This window comes from Peromyscus californicus, unplaced genomic scaffold (assembly GCF_007827085.1).
Source record: "Peromyscus californicus insignis strain IS unplaced genomic scaffold, ASM782708v3 Scaffold_15__1_contigs__length_86483966, whole genome shotgun sequence".
Classification (NCBI taxonomy): domain Eukaryota; kingdom Metazoa; phylum Chordata; class Mammalia; order Rodentia; family Cricetidae; genus Peromyscus; species Peromyscus californicus.
The window spans coordinates 79,602,090-79,623,464 of record NW_026294447.1 but is presented as its reverse complement, the minus strand read 5'-3'; the positions used below and the strand labels follow the sequence as shown (position 1 = coordinate 79,623,464).

At 42.3% G+C, this 21,375-nt stretch overlaps 1 protein-coding gene across 1 annotated transcript in view; it reads left to right on the top strand.

Annotated features, from left to right (window-relative positions):
• Syne2 (spectrin repeat containing nuclear envelope protein 2) overlaps positions 1-21,375 on the top strand; it is a 321,778-nt gene that overhangs the window by 73,680 nt on the left and 226,723 nt on the right. The window contains 5 exon segments of the mRNA XM_052739574.1: positions 5,997-6,184; positions 11,305-11,501; positions 13,830-13,930; positions 16,726-16,827; positions 19,149-19,286. Coding sequence (XP_052595534.1) covers positions 5,997-6,184; positions 11,305-11,501; positions 13,830-13,930; positions 16,726-16,827; positions 19,149-19,286 — 726 coding nt within the window.

The window sequence follows — 21,375 nt, the reverse complement described above, 5'->3', positions numbered from 1 at the left end:
AATTAACCATCACAGTGCCGGTCTAAACTGACTCCGCATGGAGAGTGTTTTATTATTGTTGCTCTAAAAATAACTACATGCTTATCTTAGAAAGACTTAGAATATTGCACAACTAATTGTTATAAAATTTGGATATTTTTTTTCTGGATGTGTGCTTTTGTAGCTAGAACAGAGTAATATACATGTAGATGATGAGAACTAAATTTATGAGTGTAGCTTTCCTCTGGGAGAGCAGGAAAGTGGAACTGGAGACAGAAAACAGGACCAAATATGGTAAGATGTTGAAACTGGGTAATTTGGGGCTAGAGAGATGGTTCAGTGGTTAAGAGCCTTTGTTGCTCTTTGTAGAGGACCTGAGTTTAATTCCCAGCATCCAAATATCAATTTATAACCATCTATAAGTCCATTTCCAGAGAATCCAATGCCCTCTTCTGATCTCTGTGGGCACAAGACACACAGTCGTATTTGCAGCCAAAACACTCATATGCTTAAAATAAAATTAAAAAATTTTGGATAGGTTGTAGGTGTTTATCTCCACCCCTATATCTTTCTATGTATTTTAAGTATAATTAAAATTTTCAATATAGGTAATAGAAAATAAAATTATTCATAGTCCACCATTCACAGATAACTGAGAGTAATTTAATATCCAGTCTTTATGTGTACAGCAGGAATTAATACATAGTCATGTATGGGTCCTGCATTAAGTAGATTACACCCACCAAGGATTGAGGGCAGTTCTGAAAAATGTTTCTATCTAAACTAAATGAATGTAAACTTTTTTCTTGGCATTATTCTGTTATGTAGCATAATGATCATTTTCATAGCATTTACATTGTGTTGTACATGTTATAGGGAACTCAGAGATGACTTTCTGAGGCAGGGGGATTTGCATAGGTTATATGCGAAGAATATGCCCATACTATAAGCATCTACAGCTGTCAGCCCCGGGTGGAAGCCAGTCCCCTTGGATATTGAAGCAGAGCAATATCTTAACAACATGGGGTCTTATTACCTATTCTGTTCCAAACGGTTCTGATGAGCATCTCTCTGAGTTTATATATATTTTAACAGAGGTGTATGGCATTGGTTATAAAGTACTTTATCTCATTAATGGGCAGCCAGAATGCTCAGAGATATTTCTCATTATAAGTAGCTTCCGTTATATCCTTAAGATAAAACCTTTGTGTACACCTGTAATAATTCTTGGGCCAAATTCTTAGAAGTGGAATTCTTACGCATTCTTTGCCATTTGAAAGCTGTAAAAATTGGTTCGTTACACTGTTTTAAGTCAACTTGTTCAAATCTAAGACACACAGAGAGAGATATGCAAATTCACATGTCAAGTGCTGTGAGTTTCCATAAATTAAACATACTTATGTTATCACCATCTAAGATACAAACAGAGCCCTGCTGGCATTCTGGCCCTTCTCTTTCCCTAAAGGTGCCCACCCTCTGAGCCCTGTTGGGAGGCAGCTTAGCGTTGCTAATTCCACAGAGGCGGAATTACGAGTTTATTCTCTTTAGCCCCCCCGCACACCCCCTTGTGCCCAACTTACTTCACTTAGCTTCATCGATTGTGATGAGGTGTCTTTTACTGCCCTTCCTGTATCACACTTATTAACTGGTCCACTTCTGATACACATTTCTTTTCTTGGCAGTTTTTAGTTACTGTTAGTCAAATTGCTAGGAATATTTGCATATGTAACATTTAGTATTCTGGGCTTACATTTCCACTGAAATATATCTAGAAGTGGAATTGTCGGTCCTACGGTGTTTCCTCTTTAACACTATAGTAGTATCTTATTCCATTTTGTGTGGCTATAATAGAATGAACGCACAGGGTGAGTAATTCAGGATAAATGGGTATGTGTTGCTTTATAGTTCTGAAGGTTGGGAGGTCCACAACCAACGGGGATGGACTGGGATGTAGCCCAGTAGCAGAATGCTTGCATGGTATGCAGAAGGCTCTGGGTTCCAGCCTAGTGCCACGACAAACAAAATGAAGTCAATGGGAAGGCCCTGGCTCTGTCACCTTACAAATCTAGGATGGCGTTAATGCAGTAATCCCCAGAGCAAAGCCTTCATACCTGCTTGCTTCATGAGTATCTCACTCCCAGCACCCTCCTAGTGGGAATCAAGTTTCCGTGACAGAATATTTAGGCCGTGGCAAGCAGATATTGTCAGCTTGTCAAAAAGGTTGTCCTCCTTTTCTATCTCTTCAGAATCTGAGTGCTCTTTGCTCCAGCCTTTCCTAATGTATGGTATTAAAGCTAGGCGTGATGGCACACGCCTTTAATCTCAGCACTTGGCAGGGGATCTCTATGAGTTTTTGGGCCAGCCTGGTCTCCATTGAGAGCTCCAGGACAGCCAGGGCTACATAGTGAGATCCTGTTTCAATATATATATGGTATTAAATAGTATATAACCTTGTTCTTGTATGTAACATTTTATTAGAAGTTTTACAATGTATTCTGGATAGAAGTTTTTTGTTGAAATGAAGAAATAAGAAATAACTTCTCAGACTTTGTGGCTTGTCTTTTAATCTTTTAATAGCAGACATGTATAATTTTAATGTAGTTTGAATGTATTCTTTTCCTTCTACTTTTTTTTTTTTTGAGACAGGGTTTCTATGCACAGGGTTTCTGTGCTGTACAAGATAGTAGATGCCAATCACTGTGTACATTGAACACTTGAAATATGCCCCATGGTCTCACGCGCACTGGATAAGTGCTGTACCACTCAGCCACACCCCAGCTCTTCAGTAAGTCTTTGGAAGGCATTTGAAAACAGCTGGCTGTCCTGGAACTCCATAGACCAGGATGGCCTCAAACTCAGAGATCCACCTGCCTCTGCCTCCCAAGTGCTGGGATTAAAGGTGTGTGCCACCACCACCTGGCTAACTTTACTTTCATGGGTATGACTTTTCTGAATGAAGCATGCCTGCAATGCCAGTATTGAGTTGAGGAGGCTGATGGAGGAGGATCATGAGTTTAAGATCATCCTGGGCTGCATGGTGAAACCATGCTGAAAAAATTAGGAAAAAATGGAAAGAAAGCAAAATGAAAATGTTCTGTTGGACAGGACCGTTCTAGAAAGCGACATGAAAAAAATGGTTTTGGGATATTGGCATGGGACAGTACTTCTTGTTTCTCACCCACGCCAATATTCTGAAGCTATTATTTCTTGAATTATTCTCTTGACCACTATGATTTTATACATATGTGGTGCTGGGAGCCCATTGAGGTGGTGGACACAAGCACTCTTGATGTTCAGGAGTAAGGCAGAAAAATTAGTTCAGGGCCCTTCTCAGGTCCATAGCAAATGGAGGCCAGCGTGGGCTACATAAGACTCTGTCTCAAAGGTTAATAATAAATATAAAGAAAAAAAAAGTGGTGTTGGGGATTAAACCCACGGTCTCCACGTGCAAGCCCAGAATTTTAGCACCAAGTAGAACCCCCCAGCCTTGAACACTGTTTTTTCTCCTGATGGAAATATTTCCTATCTGTGCTGTACAAGATAGTAGATGCCAATCACTGTGTACATTGAACACTTGAAATATGCCCCATGGTCTCACGCGCACTGGATAAGTGCTGTACCACTCAGCCACACCCCAGCTCTTCAGTAAGTCTTTGGAAGGCATTTGAAAACAGCTCTGCCATTTTATACTTGGTGTATCCAATCAGTGCTTACCGTATCAGCAAGGGTAGTGCTTTGGCTGCATCCATTGTTGTTGGTGTTGCTGTTTTCCTGTGAGTCTCACTATGTGGCCCAGGCTGATCTTAGGGGATTCTGGGCTTAAGTGACCCTCGTGTCTCAGTTTCTTAAGAACTGGTACTTCAGGTGCACACCACCATACCTACCACATAGGTTGTTACTGGTTATATGATTATTCTGTTGATTATGGAGAGGATATTAGTATTTCTGTGCTTATTGATGTAGATTTATAAGTTTTAATAATAATAGATAATAGATATTATCACATTGTCTTCCAAAATATTCCGATCAGTTTGTGTGCTTATCAGCAAATATATGAACATGCATTTTCTCATGCTTCCACTATCCCTGGAGGAAAACATTTCAACTGTTTTGTGTACAGACCCTATCCTTCTCTGTGTATATGAAGAGTTTTAAAATTATTTGTGGGATTGCTTTTTCATGTTCTAAAATTTTTTTTCTTAGTATATATATGTATGCCTATATATGTGTATATATACATGTATATATATATACACATATATAGGCATACATACTTGTGTATGTGTGTATGTGCATGTGTAAGTAAGTACAAGTCCCTGCTGAGTTCTGAAGAGGGCTTGGGACCTCCTGGAGCTGAAGTTATAGGCAGTTGGCAGCCACTTGGTGTGTGTCCTGGGACCAAAATTAGAGGCCTCTGCAAGAGCAGCGTGTGCCTACTCTTCACCCCTGAACTGTCTCCCCAGCTCTGGCTTTTTATTTTTTAAGTTCTTTATTTTTTAATTTTTCTTAAAGATTTTTTTTTTATTTATGTGTATGTTTGGGCATCTGTGTGAATGTGTTATCACATGTGTGCCAGAAAAGAATATAGGATCCCCTGGAGTCCAAGTTACAGGCAGTTGTGAGCCACCTGATGGATGTGGGTGCTGGGAACCGAACTCAGGCCCTCTGGAAAAATAGTAAGCATAACTACTGAGCCATCTCTCCAGGCCCCACACCTTTCACCTTTCTTTTAGAGTAGACTTTGTGTGTGTGTGTGTGTGTGTGTGTGTGTGTGTGTGTGTGTGTGTGTGTGTGTCTGTGTATGTATGAGAGACAGAGGGAGAGACACAGACAAACAGAGACAGAGAGGCAATGAGAGAAAGAGAGCGAGAGCGAGAGCGAGAGCGAGAGAGAGAGAGAGAGAGAGAGAGAGAGAGAGAGAGCGCACTAGAGACAGAGAGAATATGAGTATATGAATGCAGGAACCTGGATGGGCAGAGGCAGAGGCATTGGTTCTCTAGCGCTGGAGTTCCAGGTCACTGCGAGCTGCTCTGCATGGGTGGGGAAACTGGGACCCGTCTAAGGTCCTCTAAAAGGCTCTCGCTCTTAACTGCTGAGTCATTTCTCCAGCACTTTTCATGTGGTTTTACTCATGGGGGCTGGAGGGATCGCTCAGTGGTTAGTAGCAGTTGATGCTCTTTCAGAGCATTGGGTTCCCATCACTCACCTGACCATCAGTGACTCCAGTGCCATGGGATCTGACACCCTCTTCTGGGCATTGTGGGCACCACACACACAGGTGGTGCACATACATGCATACATACATACAAGCAAAGCATTCATGCACATAAATAAATCTAAGTAAAAGAAAAGGGATTTAGTTATTATTAGCATTATTATACTCGTGTGTGTGTGTGTGTGTGTGTGTGTGTGTGTGTGTGTGTGTGTGTGCGCGCGCGCATGCATGTGGATGTCAGCAGACACTTTTATGGAGTTGCTTCTTTCACCTTTTTTTGGGTTCTGGGAAGTGCACTCAGGTTTGCAGGCTTGTGAAGCAAGTACCTTTACCTGCTAATCCATTTTACTGGCCCATGTTTTTCGTGTTCTTAATGGTGATTTGATTTTCCCTTTGGGGGCTTGCCTGCCCTGTGTTTGTCTATTTTTTTTTCTGCATGTGCTTTTGTTCTTAGTGCTATGTAAAAAGAGGCGATGCCTTCCAGTCCATCCAGTCTCTAAAGGCACTTGACTAGGAGGTCCACTTGGTTCTTTTCAGTTGAATCCATCAGCGCTGGTGTGCTCAGTGGGATCTTTAGGGGATGAATGAATGCTGGCCATTTGTGGGATCCATTCTTGGGTCAGGTGCAGGATAACCCCTGTCCAGACCGAAGGAAAGCCGAATCCCAAATGTCAAAGGCTGACAATTATTTTTAGAGTTCATTTCAACCAGAATACATTGTCATTGCTAAAGAATGCTTTTTAGGTGCTTTGGACTGAGTAGCATGTGCTAACATGCTTGTTAACAATTGTGCTCTTCTCAGATTGAGGAGCTTGCTCGGAATCTGTCTTGCGATTACAATCAACCTTCCCCGGAGGTCGCAAATGTGGCTGACTCATCGCCTACCTCAAGCCCTCCAGCTAAGAAGTGCTCCAAAGCACAAGCTCAGGCGAGATGGCAGTTGTCTGCAAAGAAGGCTCTTCTTCAGTGGGCCCAGGAGCAGTGTGCCACGTAAGTAGTTTGCTGTGCCCGGAACAGACCGGGCAGCTGTGTCCATCCATACAACCTCCTGGACTTCCAGCAGTCACAGGAACACCATTTCATAGTGAATCTTCCAGAAGTGGATGTTGGTGGGCTTAGCTGCTTCTGGTTTCCTCCAGTGGCTGTGTTTAAGTGGTTTATTTATTGCTGTGGGCAGATAAAACAATATTTAAGCCCCCTCCCATTTCTTTTTGAGATGAGGGGGGCGTTTCTCACTGTATTAACCTGGCTATCCTCAAACTCATACCTACCTGCCTCTGGTTCCTATGAGCTGGGATGAAAAGCACACACCACCATGCCTGGCATTAAATACCTTTCTTGAGGCACAATTCCCCCGTGCATCTAGAAGGCAGTGTTAGGTCTGGTGTCTTACCTACGTGTGTTAATTGCTTGTTTTGTTGTTGCAAACAAAATACCAGACGGAAGAAACTTAGGGGGTGAAGGGTTTGTTTTGTCTCACAGTTCCAGGGACACAGTTGATCACGGCAGGGAAGGTGTGTCGGCAGAAGCCTGAGGAGGCAGGTCACAGTGCATCCACAGTTAGAAAGCAATGGACCTTCGTGCTTAGTTTGCCTGCTCCTTTTGATTCAGCCCAGAGCCCCAGCCCGTGTACGTCTCACATTCATCTACCTGCTCTAGACGATCTCTCACAGGCATGCCCAGAGATCCCATCTTCCACGGTGTTTCTAAATTCCATTCAGTACAGATTAACAGTCACACCAACATCACCTCTTTGAAAGTCAAGATCATGTCTTTTTAAAAATTAAAAAAAAATACTTTTATTATTATTATTATTATTATTATTATTATTATTATTGTGTGTGTGACTGTGGCACACGCATGCCATAGCATGCCCATAGAGGTCAGAGGACAAACCTTATGGACTTGATTCTCTCCTTCCACCTTTAGGTGGGTTCTGGGGATTGAACCCAGGCTGCCAGGCCTGTGTGGTAAGCATTTGACTTGCCGAGTCATTTCACCAGCCCCAAGATAAATGTGGAATGAATGAAGGAGGCAAATGAATGAATGACATAACTAATATGCGAAGTTGTATCATGGTGTGCTCCATTTTTATAGTTAGAAAGCCCAGTCCTCATTTCTTGGAAACGTTCTAATTGATCCTAATCAATCAGAAAAGGAATCAAAGAAGATGTGGTTTTGGTTTTTTAATTTATTATTATTGTGTTTATGTACGTTGTGTTTATGTGTGTGTGTGGGGGGGGTTATGTGTGTACCATGGCGTGCATGTGGAGGTCAGAGGACAACTTTGTGGGGTTGGCTCTCTCCTCCTACTGTTATGTGTGTCCTGAGGATTGGACTCAGGCCACCAGCTTTATGTAGCAAGTTCCCTACCTACTGAGCCATCTCGCCAGCCTGGGATGGATTTTCTTTTTTATAGAGGTAATAAAGAGAAATTTGATTTCTTTTGCTCTTTTTTTTCAAATTAAAAAAAAAACATTAATTATGTGTATGGATGTGTACATGTAAATATTAAGGAGACCAGAGGTGTTGAATTTCTGCCTTAGTCCATGTTCTATTGCTGTGAAGAGACACCATGACCCTAGCAACTCTTATAAAGGAAAACATTTAATTGGGGCTGGCTTACAGTTTCAGAGATTTAGTCCATCATCCTCATGCATCCTCATGGTGGGGAGCATGGCGGCGTGCAGGCAGACATGGTAGCTGAGAATTCTACATCTGGATTTGAAGGCAACAGAAAGAGAAGTACCCTGTGGGCCTGGCTTGAGCCCTTGAAACCTCAAAGCCCACCCCCAGTAATGCTCTTCCTCCAAAAAGGCCACACCCACTCCAACAAGACCACACCTACTCCAACAAGGCCACACCCACTCTAAAAAGGCTACACCTACTCCAGCAAGGCCACACTACCTAATAGTGCCACTCCCCTGTGGCCAAGCATTCAAATTTATGACCTTAAAGGGACCATTTTTATTCAAAGCACTATGCCCTCACCCTATTCTTCTCAGCTCTTCCTACCTCCCTTCCTATTCAGATCCACCCCCTTTCTGTCTCGTTAGTTAGAATAGCTTCTAAGGGATAATAATAAAATAAAATATAATAAGATAAAACAAAAACTAACACATCAGAACAGGACAAAACAAACAGAAGGGAAAGAGCCCAAGAAGAGGCACAAGAAACAGATATAGACGCAGAGGTCCACTCGTTTGCACACTCAGGAATCCCATAAAAACTCTAAACTGGAAGCCAGAATATATATGCTAAGAACCTGTAGTGTAAAAAGAGAGGAAAATAATGTAAATAAAAGGATAAAGATATGATTTTTTTAAAAAAAGAAGCCCTGACACAACAAGGAAGCTGCCAAGATGCCCTTGAGTTTGTTTTCTGCTGACCATCCACTGCTGGGCAGGCAGCCTGCCCTTCACAGTGATTTGTTTCCCCGTGAGACTCTGTTAATCCCACCGGTGAGAATAAGACCATGACCACAGTTTAACACCAGATTTGAAGCAAGGTTTCATTAAATACTGAACAGGAGGATGGACTCTGGCCAGGTCCACCCCTGCGTTCCCAGGAAAATGGTGACGAGTCACGTTTTACAGAGGCTTAAAAAGGCAAAACCCATAATTCACCACACTTCCATGCAGGGGCAAGCATACATCCTGACGTCTTTCCTTGCCTACGTCCCTCCTGGGATCAAGTACATCTGGTGCAGACCAGTCAAGCAAACATGGGACTAACTTATTCCTAACGGCAAACAGAGCTCTTAGCCTGCAAGGAATACTTTCTGTTTTGGTCTCACAACTCCCTTGGAGAAAACTAGATTTCCATTAGCAAGTGATTATCAATCGGAGACAGCTTCTGGGTTAGGGCTGGGGGGTTTGTGTCCATTTCTTGCAGCTCTAGGACCCCGTCTGGTGCAGCCCGGTGCAGACCTGTGCATGCTGCCTCAGTCTCTGTGACTTCATATGTGTGTGGATCTTGCTGCTTTTGAGGGCCTTGTTTCGCTGGTGTCCTCTCCCCTCTGGTTCTTACACTCTTTCCACCTCCTCTTCCTCAGGGTTCCCTGCCTCCTGAGGGGATGCTCAGGGTCAGTGCTCAGCTGGGCTTGGCTCCCGCTCTCAGCTCTACACCCGGATTTTTTGCCTGTTGGCTTGGATTAATATCTCAAAGCATCCCCTAAAGCTGGAATATCTTGGTTTAAAGTCCTAGTCACTAGACTTTCCAACTGGCATCCTTGGACACCCAGTCTTTCCTTTTTTTCAATGCTGGAGATTAAAGTTAGGGCCTCACCTGAGCTAGGCAAGTGCTCTACCACGGAGTTACACCCTCAACCCCCTGAGTAGCTTTTACTATTTGATTATTAACTTAATATAGTGCATTAAGTTTCCTTTTTTTGTGGGGTATTAAAAGAAATTCTAGTGCTAAAATACTTCATACATTTTATAGATAACTATACTGTTTTATAGGACTTTGCTAGTAAGTATAGAAATGTGATTGATTTAAATTACAGATATACTAATATTCAGTCCTGGGGTTGACCAGGAAGTGCTGGGTGAGAGAGTACTCTGTGATGAAGGAGAAAGGCAAGGCTTTACCTCTTGAGTACTATAACCAGGAGGGGAAACGGATGGGCTGTGATGGTGTGGTTGGCACAGACAATAGAGGATTCATGCTGTGGTCAAGAGTGGTGGGGCAGAGAGACAGTGTCCTTTCATGCCGTGCAGAGGGGGACCCTTGGGGCTGAGGCCTGAGGGGAAGCCTTTGAATGTGTGGGGAGTGTCTCTATCTTATGGATCAGGAGCTTTGCTTTGAGAGGAAGGAAGGAGGCAGGTGTGGGCGCCGTATGGTTAGAGAGAAGGTGTTTAGATGGGCAAGGCACACAGGGCCCAAATCACGTCAGGCCCTGTGAGCCAGGGTGAGAGGCATGACAGTGGAAAACGGACCCTTAGACTGTTTTAGGGGTGTGGTTTGGTGGTACCTCGTGTGTTCCTGTGCAGCCATCCCACACTCGACCCCCGACAATCTCCATCTTCTCCAGCTGAAATTTTATACCTATTAAATAGTAACTCCCTATTCTTCCTCCCTCGCTGCTGGACTCCGCCCGTCTGTTTTCTGTCTTGCCCGTTTGGCTGATTGACCCACAAGGCATCAGATAGCATTTGGCCTTTTTGATGGGGTTGTTTCAATCGGCACAATGTCTCCTAAGAGTTATCCATTTTGTAACGTAACTCAGCACTTCCTTCCTTTGAATCTGAATTTGTTCATCTGCTCCATCAGTTTACCCTTTTATCCATGACCATGGCAACAGATTTTTGTTTGTTTGTTTGTTTTGTTTTGTTTTTATTTTTTATTTTTTTGAGACGGGGTTTCTCTGTGTAGTTTTGGTACCTGACCTGGATCTCACTCTGTAGACCAGGCTGGCCTCGAACTCACAGCGATCCACCTGGCTCTGCCTCCCGAGTGCTGGGATTAAAGGCATGCGCCACCACTGCCCAGTGACAACAGATTTTAAGCAGAGAAATAATGAAGTCCTGTTCATTGAGCAGCTAGGCATTAATTTGGTCCAATGTATCATTTGATTTGGTCCATTGAGGGTAAAATATTGTAAGTGAGCAACTAGGCATTAATTCGGTCCAAAATATCATTTGATTTGATCCATTGAGGGCAAAATATTGTTTCTTGTAGTAAATGATCTTGACTCGCTGTAGAGGTCTAAAGCCAGACTCGAGCCAGCAGATAGTTAAATGAATATTATGGTGGGGGTGGGGGGTGCTGGAGGTGCCTCCAGATTCCAGGTCTTCTTCTGAAGTTTGATGCACTGGGTGGAGAGAGGACCTGGGAAGCTCTGTTCTCGATACTTTGCATCTCAGGAGATGTTGACGAGGTGGCAGGGACCACGCTTTGTGAACTGATAGCTCCGTGGTATTCTGAGTGCTCTCACACTTGACCTTATACTTCTGTTCGACAATAAGATTCAAATGAAAAGTTTCCCCTAGGATCATGGGATTCATATATAGCCTGTATTTGTTTCTCTGAATTATGTTTTAGTTACCATTGAATATAGTGGAAACATTTTTTTTTAATAACTGTCTATATTACATCCTCTTGCATAGGTCTGAGTCTGTTAGTGTGACAGATTTTAAGTCAAGCTGGAGAAATGGGATGGCTTTTTTGGCCGTCATTCATGCCTTGCGACCGGACCTGATTGACATGGACAGCGTGAGGCACAGATCCAACAAAGAGAATCTCAAAGAAGCCTTCAGGATTGCAGAATGTGAGCTGCAGATCCCCAAATTGCTGGAGCCGGAAGGTAGAAAGCTCTTCTTTTCTTTGCAAACCTCCTTGTTTTAAGGTCCTGCACCAAGTGGATTTCAAGCAGCACAGCCCCCCAACCCGCCCTCAACCACCCATGCTATTGTGCTAGTGATCGTGACAATGTATTTTTGTGCTGGAAGATTTAACTTGACTCTTAATTGAATTTCATGGAATTAGGACTTTGCACTGATTACTTAACTTCCATCACTGAGGGAGTGAAGTTGCCGTTGAATGCAAGCAGTGCCTTTATTAAAGCAAATTGAGCCTTTGTCTTAACTTCCTTCTAGTATGTTCTGTGCTGTGTTCCTGGTTCTGATTTTTCTGAGCGGCAGCTTTCCTGCAAGATTCTTTAGTTTTGAATGACACTTGTCTGTGTGACGCCCTGTTCCAGCTCTCTCCTCCTGTGGCTGAGGGAGCGCAGCAGGTGCCTCTTCCCTGTTCTCCTCATGTGGTTGGCCACACTTTGGCATTCATCCCGCTCAGTCCTTGTGTTTGATTATTGACAAGACAATTGTAAAATGCCAGTTTTAACTTCATATGATTATTATTAAAATAACTTGTTTCTGAAGAACACTTCCCTATGGATTGTGTTATGTCCCAAATACACTGTACATATTTGTAAAAAAAATAACTATTAATTCGGGAGACAAAGACACAAGGGCTGCTGAGTTTGAGGCCAGCCTGGGACACACAGCAGGTTCTGGGCCAGTCAGGTCTACATACTGAGGGCCTATCTTTAAAAAAAGAAGGAAACAAGGAAGGAGGGAAGTTAGGCAACTAAGCTGGGTCAGCAAGACTGCTCAGTGCGTAAGGAATTTGCTGCCAAGCCTGGCCTCCTAATTCAGTTCTTGGGAATCACGTGGGAGAAGGAAAGAACCAACTCTTCCAAGTTGTCCTTTGACCTCCACATAGATATTATGACGTGTGCCTCTCCCAACCAGATAAAAAGTGCCAGAACACGAAGTTACAAAAGTGGTGAATAGGATTGGTGAAAAGCATAGTGCGGTAGCAGATGCAAGGTCAACTTGTAGCTCTAGCTGTCTATGCTGGAGTGGAGATTAGACGTGATCGGTGCACACCTCTCCAAACAGTGTTTAACACATGCACCTAGACTTGTTTGTTATAAATTTGACTTCTTATAAAGCAGGTGTGGCACATAATTGATAAATAACAAAGTGCATGATATACTTTGCTATGAAGTCCAAATAGACCAAAAATGCTTTTGTGGAATTTTACCACATTCTTGTATCAACCTAGAGGCTTCAGGTTGCAGAATTATGAGGGTAAGTTGACATCAATGTCAGTTGGTGGTTTTCTTTATGTTAACATGGAGGAGGAGGAGGAGGAGGAGGAGGAAGTGTGTCAGAATCCAACTTACTCATCAGTGGCGGCATGAGTGTTTTCTTTTTTTTTTTTGCTTAGTCAGATATTAGTTTTTTATGTTCATTGCAACGTGGCAGCTCTAGACAAGACATAGTTTAGCATCTGTGTCATTAACAATTGCCCCAGTGAGCTTTTGTGGAAGTCCGTCGAAGGACAAATCAGGTCCTCATACTTGTACTGTTGTGGTGTGAATACAACCAGCCTGGTGGTTTCTAGCTGCCCTCGTCAAATGGTGAAATGGAACATGGGTGACATGGTTCTCTTTCCTCATTCGGATGCAGATGAGCGTTGATGTATGCCTGAGGCAAGAGGGTCAGCGGAGGCCAGCCTGGGCTACCTAGTGAGGCCCTGTTCGAAAATACATAAAAAGATGAAGATTTAGCAGACATGAGTAATTCTCGAAAGCACAAATAGTAGCCAAAAGAAAGTCTTTTCATTGGGAAGTGTTAAGTCTCAGTATTTATTACCTTGCTTTTAAGGTAATTATTACATGCACAAATACTGGCCCATAGAAATCAAGTTTATTCATTCCATGTAAATCTGAATGTCCTGAACAAGTCTTAATATATAATGATACTTTTGGAAATGGTTTACTGTCCAGATGCCTAGACTAGTGTGCCAGGGATCAGTTACACTTGCTGTGTGTTCCTATATCCTGAAGGACCCCACACACCATGTCTCCAGAAGGAGAAATGCTTTTATTTTTGTTCCTCTGTCCCTCTGAGCGAGCATTCTACCTGCTTCTGATTGACTGCCGATCTAAGTTCTGAACTTCTGAACAGTGTTGGAGCCAGGAGGATGAGCAGAGATTGCTGGGCTGGTCCTTGAGTTCAGTTAATTCAAGAACCTCTGCACCCAATGGCCTAGGCCATGGACTTCTTGAGAGTTGATTATAGGAAGTCTCTTCTACAGCTGACGGGTGGTGTGATGTGTCTTACAGATGTCGATGTCGTGAATCCTGATGAGAAGTCCATCATGACTTATGTTGCGCAGTTCCTGAAATATTCGAAGGATGCTCCTGGTGCTGGAGCTTCAGCTCAGGTATGTCTTCCTAGCTGTCTACTCAGTTTCTTTTGATTGTACACTAATGGTTTGATTTTAAAAAATGAAATATAAGTCGCACATACAACTTAAATGTGCAGTCCATACGAGTATGTAAACCATACAAGAAGTCATGATACAAAATAGTTTCAATATCTGTAATGTTCTATCATGCCTCTTTTTCTGGACGCCACACTTCATCCCTGGAAACTAATATTTGAATTTCTTCCACTGTAATTCATTTTGTTTGATTTTGTTTTTTTTTTTTTCAAAGTTCAGGTGATGGTTTGTCAAGCTTTGCTGAATTACCTCAATGGCTTCCAGATAGACATTGTGTCAGTTCTGTGTTAGTGTGACAAACAGCTTGGATAAGCAACATAAAAGGAAAAGAGGTTTATGTTAGGCCACAGTTGAGAGGTTTGGGCCCTGACCAGCCAGTGTTGGTCAGGTGGTACATCATAATAGGCAGCGTGTGGCAGAACCAGGGAAACACAGATGAGAAAGACTGGAGTTCTGTAGTCCTCCTTTGGGATATGCCCTCAGTGGCTGAAAGCTTTCCACTGGGCCCAGTCTCTTAGCACTGTGTGCTGTGGTGCCCTCTCTGGTGTTCAAGCCTATAACCGTATTTGCCATTCAGGAGCCAAACTATAGTAGCCATTGCACAGGATAAGTTATAAATTAAGCTACCTTTTGAACAATTTTAAGATTTATTTGGTTTTGTTTTGGGGAGGCAGGGTCTCTCTATGTAGCCCTGGATGCCCTGGAGCTCACTGTGTAGACCTGGCTGCCTCCTCAGTCCTGCAATTACCACTCTTGCCTGTTTATTTTGGTCTTTTGCCTGAATGTCTGTCTGTGCACCACATTCATGCGGTGCCCATGATGGCCAGAAGAGGGCACTGGATCTCCGTGTGGGGGCTGGGAACCAACCCCGGGTCTTCTAGAAGAGCCTCTGGTGCTCTTGACCACAAGCCATCTCCCCAGTCCTTTTGAACAAAGTAGAGATAATAAAATTTTGATCTATTGTAACTTGTAGTTGTTTTGCCGAAATACTCACATACCATAAAATTAAGATATTGAAAGCATTCAGCTTTGTAATTTTTAGGCATTCGCGTGAACGCGTGGCCGTTGCCCTCCGGTTTGGCACAGTTCACCGTGCTTCCGTGAAGATAACTGAGTGCGGTGAATGTGACAAAATACCGAGTAAAATCCATGTTATTTTAACAGCTCTTTTAAATGGCTTTCTCGGGCAGGTTCACGTACCTTTTGCCTTTCCAGCTGTTAACAGCTGTCAGCCATGTTGTTGCTGATTCTGGAAGTTACGGGGAGGGGGAGGTGCGGGTTGGCAGGGGCCAGGCTTAGAAATGTGAGGATCATGGCTGACCTGCTGAGAGGCATCTCCTTCCTAATTAATTCTCATATAAAAATAAAGTTACCAATTCAACTGATCACAAAATTGGGTACCAACATACTAAGCAGCCCTCTTGCTTCCAAGAATAAGAAGGCAAATGAACAGGAAACTGTAACCTCTGGATTTACCTTCCAGCCGCCAAATCTGCATTCACATGTGAGCAATCCTGCTTCAGCGAGCATCTCGGAAGAAAGAGCTTTCCTCATGTCTACAGGATAGCATGCTCCGAAACTTTGCTAGTTGTGTGTGTGTGTGTGTGTGTGTGTGTGTGTGTGTGTATATGTGTGTGTGTGTGTGTGTGTGTGTGTGTGTGTGTGTGTGTGTGTGTGTGTTGTTTTGTTTCTTAATGATCTTTAAGGTATTCGTGATACTTTTTTGGTGGGAATGGTTTTGGCAGTGAACCTGCTATAAAATGATTTAGGAGGCTGTCGAGATGACTTAGTGGATAAAAACGCTTGGCGTTTGCTGAGCAAGCCCGGTGACCTGAGCTAAAATCTCTGCAACCCATGTAAAGGTGGAAGGAGACAACCGACTTGTTAGAACTGTCTTCTGACCTCAATATTCATGGCTTGGCATGTGTGTATCCCCCGCATCATAAAAAATAATAAATAACATTAAAAACTAAAAAAACAATCTATGATGGTTCCCAAAAAGCTGAAGAATAATAGAAATGGATAGGATATACAGATATCTTTACTTTTTTAATTTTTGAGACAGAATTTCTCATGTAGCCCTGGCTAGCCTAGAATTTGCTAAGTAGACCAGGCTGGCCTTGGACTCCCAGAGATCCACGTGCCTCTGCCTTCTTAGAGCTGGGATTAAAGATGTGAGCTGGGTGATTTATTTACCTTTATGTCTCTGCATGTTTACCTGCATGTATGTGTGTGTGTATGTATGTATGTATGTATGTATGTATGTGTGTGTGTGTGTGTATGTGTGTATGTATGTACGAATGACACAGGTGTAGCTGGTGCCTGTGAAGCCAGAGGAGGGCGTCAGATCCCCTGGAACCGGAGTTATGGACAATTGTGAACTACCTTGTGGTGCTGGAAATTGAACCCAGGTCCTTTGAAAGAGCAGCGAGTGCTCTTAGCCTCTGAGCCATCTCTTCAGTCCCCATTATAACATATATATTCTTTTGAGAAATCTTTATTTAAAGGCACAGAATGATTTTTGGATGTTAGTTTCAGTCTATTTTAGATGTAAGGTGTCACAGGAACCAGGAGAGAATTACTCTTGCACATAGTGAGTCCTTGGTGTAAAATAACATTAACCCACTGCTCTTTCAAGTTGTCCATTTTATTGCTCATAGAAATCACCAAAGCTATGTAGGATGTGATTCAAATATGTGCGTGCATGCATGCATGCTTACTTGTGTGGATTACAGGCCAAGGTGAAGGATGCTATGACACGGCTAACTCTGCAAGAGAAGAAACTGCAGAACATGCAGAAGGATTCAGCCAATGAGACATACTTCAACAAGTACCACGTGAGTAAGACTTTAAACACTGGCTCATACTGTTTCGGGGAAAGAGTGAAAATCTTCTTATTTTGGAAAAACATTTAGACAAGTACACTTTAGAAAACTCTTAAGAGAGTAATATTTCGTATTAAACAACCCCAGGACTCGGCGCTGAAGTTCTGGACAGTACCTCTGAAGCCTTCATGGATGCTCTTATTAAACACAGGTTCAGAGTCAGGAGCTCTGGCCAGGGCCTGAGATCCCGTGGTCCTAACGTGGTAGTTCACACGGCTGGTTCATAGAGTAGTCTGAGCTACAGGGCTGTAGCAACAAGGGATGACACACTGTAGCCCCTGGTCCTGGACTCCTGCTTTTGCAAAAGAAATGGTATCAGAATAGAATCATGTCCATTTAAGTACTCTTTCTTAAGTTATTCTTAAGCTGTTGGGAAAGAGACCAAATGGTCCATGAGCCCCAAGAGATTTATCATCTTGTCCCTTGTAATTACAAGTTCTCCAATCCCTGAGATTTTGAGTGGATCATTCCTTCATCATGAATATTGAATGAAAGGGAAACACAGGAGGCTATCAGTTGCACCTCTCAGCATTTTAGTTCAGGGCTTCAGCCAGGACTCCTTTGTACAGTAGTGATGTTATCACCGAACTGACCATTTGCTGTGGAGCAAGCCCCTTGCTGGTGAGTCTTTTACAGGCGAACACAGCTTGCTGAACTTGGTGTTGTTATTTCACTTTCACACATGAAGGCATTAAGGTTTAGAGGTCACTAAGTGACTTCTCTGAATTTCTACAGTGTCTCAAGAGTAGCGTGTGGCTTTAAGGTTCCGGCTTAATTCACAGTCGGTTGGTTTTCCAGGACATGTAAATTATTAATTGGACAATCTTGAGGGATCCAGTGAAGGTTTCTTAGAACCCTCTGTAATTTTGTGCTTCCCACCAGTTCTCTGTCCTGAATAAGGAAGATACTGTCATGTGCTAAGGTAGCCCTTAGCGCTTTCCGGGCCTCCATTCCCCTGTGGGAGCTGGATGAATCAGCCTTTCCAAATCCATCATTGAATGGATCATAATGATTCCTGGACCATGCTATCTGGCTTGACTTGAAGTCTGTAGGGAAGGAAAGGATCAGAATTCTCTTCTTCCTTGGATCAGCATAGGATCTATGGGTTTATTCCCCTGGACGCGTTTGAACTCAGTGTTCAAGTACCTTGTTTCCACTACATCTTTGATTTAGTAATGTATCATAGACTCAGGTTCCTTCAATAGAAGGTTTTATGATTTTATTACTTATCAGGGATAGAGTAAATTATTTGTTATTTATTTACTTAATTATATTCAAGCCTAAGCATTACTAATTTCCTCAGCCTGCCCATGAATTCTTGAGTTCAAATAATTTTTTTTTTTTTTTTTTTTTTTGGTTTTTTTTTTTTGAGACAAGGTTTCTCTGTGTAGCTTTGCGCCTTTCCTGGAACTCACTTGGTAGCCCAGGTTGGCCTCGAACTCACAGAGATCCGCCTGCCTCTGCCTCCCGAGTGCTGGGATTAAAGGCGTGCGCCACCACCGCCCGGCTCAAATAATTTTTTTGTCTCAGCCTGGGGCTATATCTGGGGCTATAGAGGTCCCTACTACCATACCCAGCTTATATTAAGTATAATTAGGAATATTATTAATGATTGTATAATGTTTAAATAACACAGAATTGGTGACTCTAAAACGTGACTATTGAATGCCAATGCAAACCAAGAAAACTTTTGTGTCTGAAATTCTGAGTGCAGGCAGAAGGGGATTTTTAGTGTGTATAAAATGCATTGGGAAGAGTTGGCATAATCTCTGTTAGTCACTTTGAAAGTCATTACATGTCTCAGATGTGTATTCTGTGCACTTGGGGAGCTGAGACAGGAGGATTGGTGTGAGTCTAAGGCCAGCCTTAAATACATAGTTCCATCCCTTTCTGAGGTAGAGAGTGAGACCCATCCCACGAGACCAAAGACATCTGCCATCAGTTATACATGACAGTTGCAGGCTAGCAGTTCTCTCGGTCGCTCTGGGTTGGAAAGGTTTTGCATATGGCTTTATGATCTGTCCTCCAGAGACAGCTTTGCGACTCCCTTGTAGTAGAAATCCAGGAACCGACACCTGCCCTGTGTCGCTTTGCTGTTTACTCAAATTATCAGAAGAAACCAGATCAGAGAGAGGATGCTGGATTCAGCGATTGTACCTTTATCTAAGTCTGGCTTAAGCATAACTTTTAGCTCTAGACCTTGAATTGCAGATTACATTTTGTAAATGGAATTACGTGTTTTAAGGTATTATAAAATGCTCTTCTAATCGCAGAGTCTGCTGTCCTTTATGGAGTCATTGAATGAAGAAAAGGAACCCTTTGTGGACGTCCTGTCATTGAAAGGGAACATGAATGAGCTGAATGAAGATCAGTTACGGTTGAGACAAGACTGGGCCAGCCTCACGCACCAGGTGACTGTGTTATATTGCCCTTAGTAGAACACTTGGGGGGGGCAGCTTTTTTTGGGGGGTGGGGTGAAGACTTGACTCTGGATATTCATTAGGAATTCTGTAGGGGACAGGATAGATGCTTCATCAGGAAATAGGATCATGCTTTGTTTTTTTTTTCCCATGACATTATTTAGATAGGAATTGAATTTAAAAAGAAGTTTGTAGCATTCTGCTTAAATGTGAGATTACCCAAAGCTACACTGGCCATTAATTCTCGGTTTACCATGGTGGATAACTTAGCATTTGCTATTGTAGGTAATTCATGGGAACTGTAGCCCCTTCCCTCCCATCATTTGTCAATATCAGTAGATGCTTGAAAAGTTCTGTGGACAACCTGGAAACACATGTAGGATGACTGTGTTTGTGGTTTTCATCCTTTTAAATTTATTAGGACTTGGTGTATGGTCCAGCTTATGGTGTGCCATATAACCGCATGCTTCTGTAAAAGCCTATACTCTTCAGCAATCTGGTATGCTGTTGATATCAGTCAAGATGAGCTGGCTAATACTGTTGTCGAACATATCTGTGTCTTGACTGGCATTCGTCTTATTCTATAACTGCTGAAAGGGAAGCTTAAAAATCTGTGGAAACCTTCCTTTAATTTTGTCACATTCTGCTTACTTTGTACATTTTAAAACCTTATTAGGTGCATACAGATTTATGATAGTTCTGTCTTTCTGATGAAATGACACTTTAGGGAACAACCCACTAAATATAAATAGTATGTATGTAAATATACTTATATTTAGTGAATATATATGCATATGTATATTCAAAACTTATATTTAGTGAGACTGTTTTGCTTGGTGTCTGCTTCATCTGATATGAGTGTCATGTTTTGATCCTACTATTCTGATGCTGTCTGAATTACACATTTCCCCTTCATTTATTTTAACCCATTTTAGTGTACATCTGTTAAAGGCAACACATGAAATTTTCTTTTCTTATTTTTTTTTTATGGCAGTCCTGGCCTTTTAATTGGAGAGTTTAGTACATTTATACTTAATACAATTGTTTCTACCGTTTAACTTAGGTTTATCATTTTACTCTTTAATTTGTGTGTTCCCTCTGTTTTTGAATCTCCATTCTTTTTTTTTTTAATTCTGTTTTAATATGTCTATCAGCTTTGGGCTCTATTTGTTTATTTTTACTCTAAGGGTTATATTAATGTACATTCTAAACTGTTTACAGTCTAAATTTTGAGCTGTACAGTTTCTTATTGTATAACTTCTTTTACCATGTAACATTTGTTCTTCAAAGGTTTTTTTTTTAATTTTATTTTATTATTATTCCTTAGATGCCTGTTTGTTTTCTAATGAGAGACAGGAAGTGTGTGGATCCAGATGGGAGAGGATGTGGGGAGGAACTGGGAGGAGTCGGGGCAGGGGAAACTGTAATCAGAATACATTGTATGAAAAAAGTACACTTTTCAATGAAAGAAAAAATATTTATTATATTTTTCATTATGTGTATGCCTATGTGTCTCTGTGTGGGATGTGCACATGAGTGCAGATATCGACAGAGACAGAGGCATTGGAATGTCATGAAGCCAGTTTGTTAGGCACAAGACATGGGTGCTGGGAACTGACTTGGGCCTCTGTAAGAGCGATACACACTCGTAGCTGCTGAGCCATCTCTCCAGCACCCCATGCAACATATTTGCAATCATATAGTTCATTTGCCTCCTGTTCATTATGCTATGCTTGTTTTATATATAAATATGTGTCATGTGTGCATTTTTTGCTCTGAGCAAGCATATTTTAATGAATTTTTTTAAAGTTTTTTATTTGTAAGTGTGTGTGTGTATGTGTGTGTGTGTGTACTGATGGAGGCCAGAAAAGGGTGTTGAATCCTCTGGGGCTGGATTTTTGGGTGGTTGTGAGTAGCCCAACCTGCATGCTGGGAACTGGTTAATGGTCCTCTGAAAGAGGAGCAAGACCTCTTAACCGCTGACTTATCTCTCCATTCCCCATTTTAAATCATTTAAGAGAAAAATGTAGTCTTTCATGTTTACCTAGATATTTACCACTGCTAGCTGGGCATGGTGGTG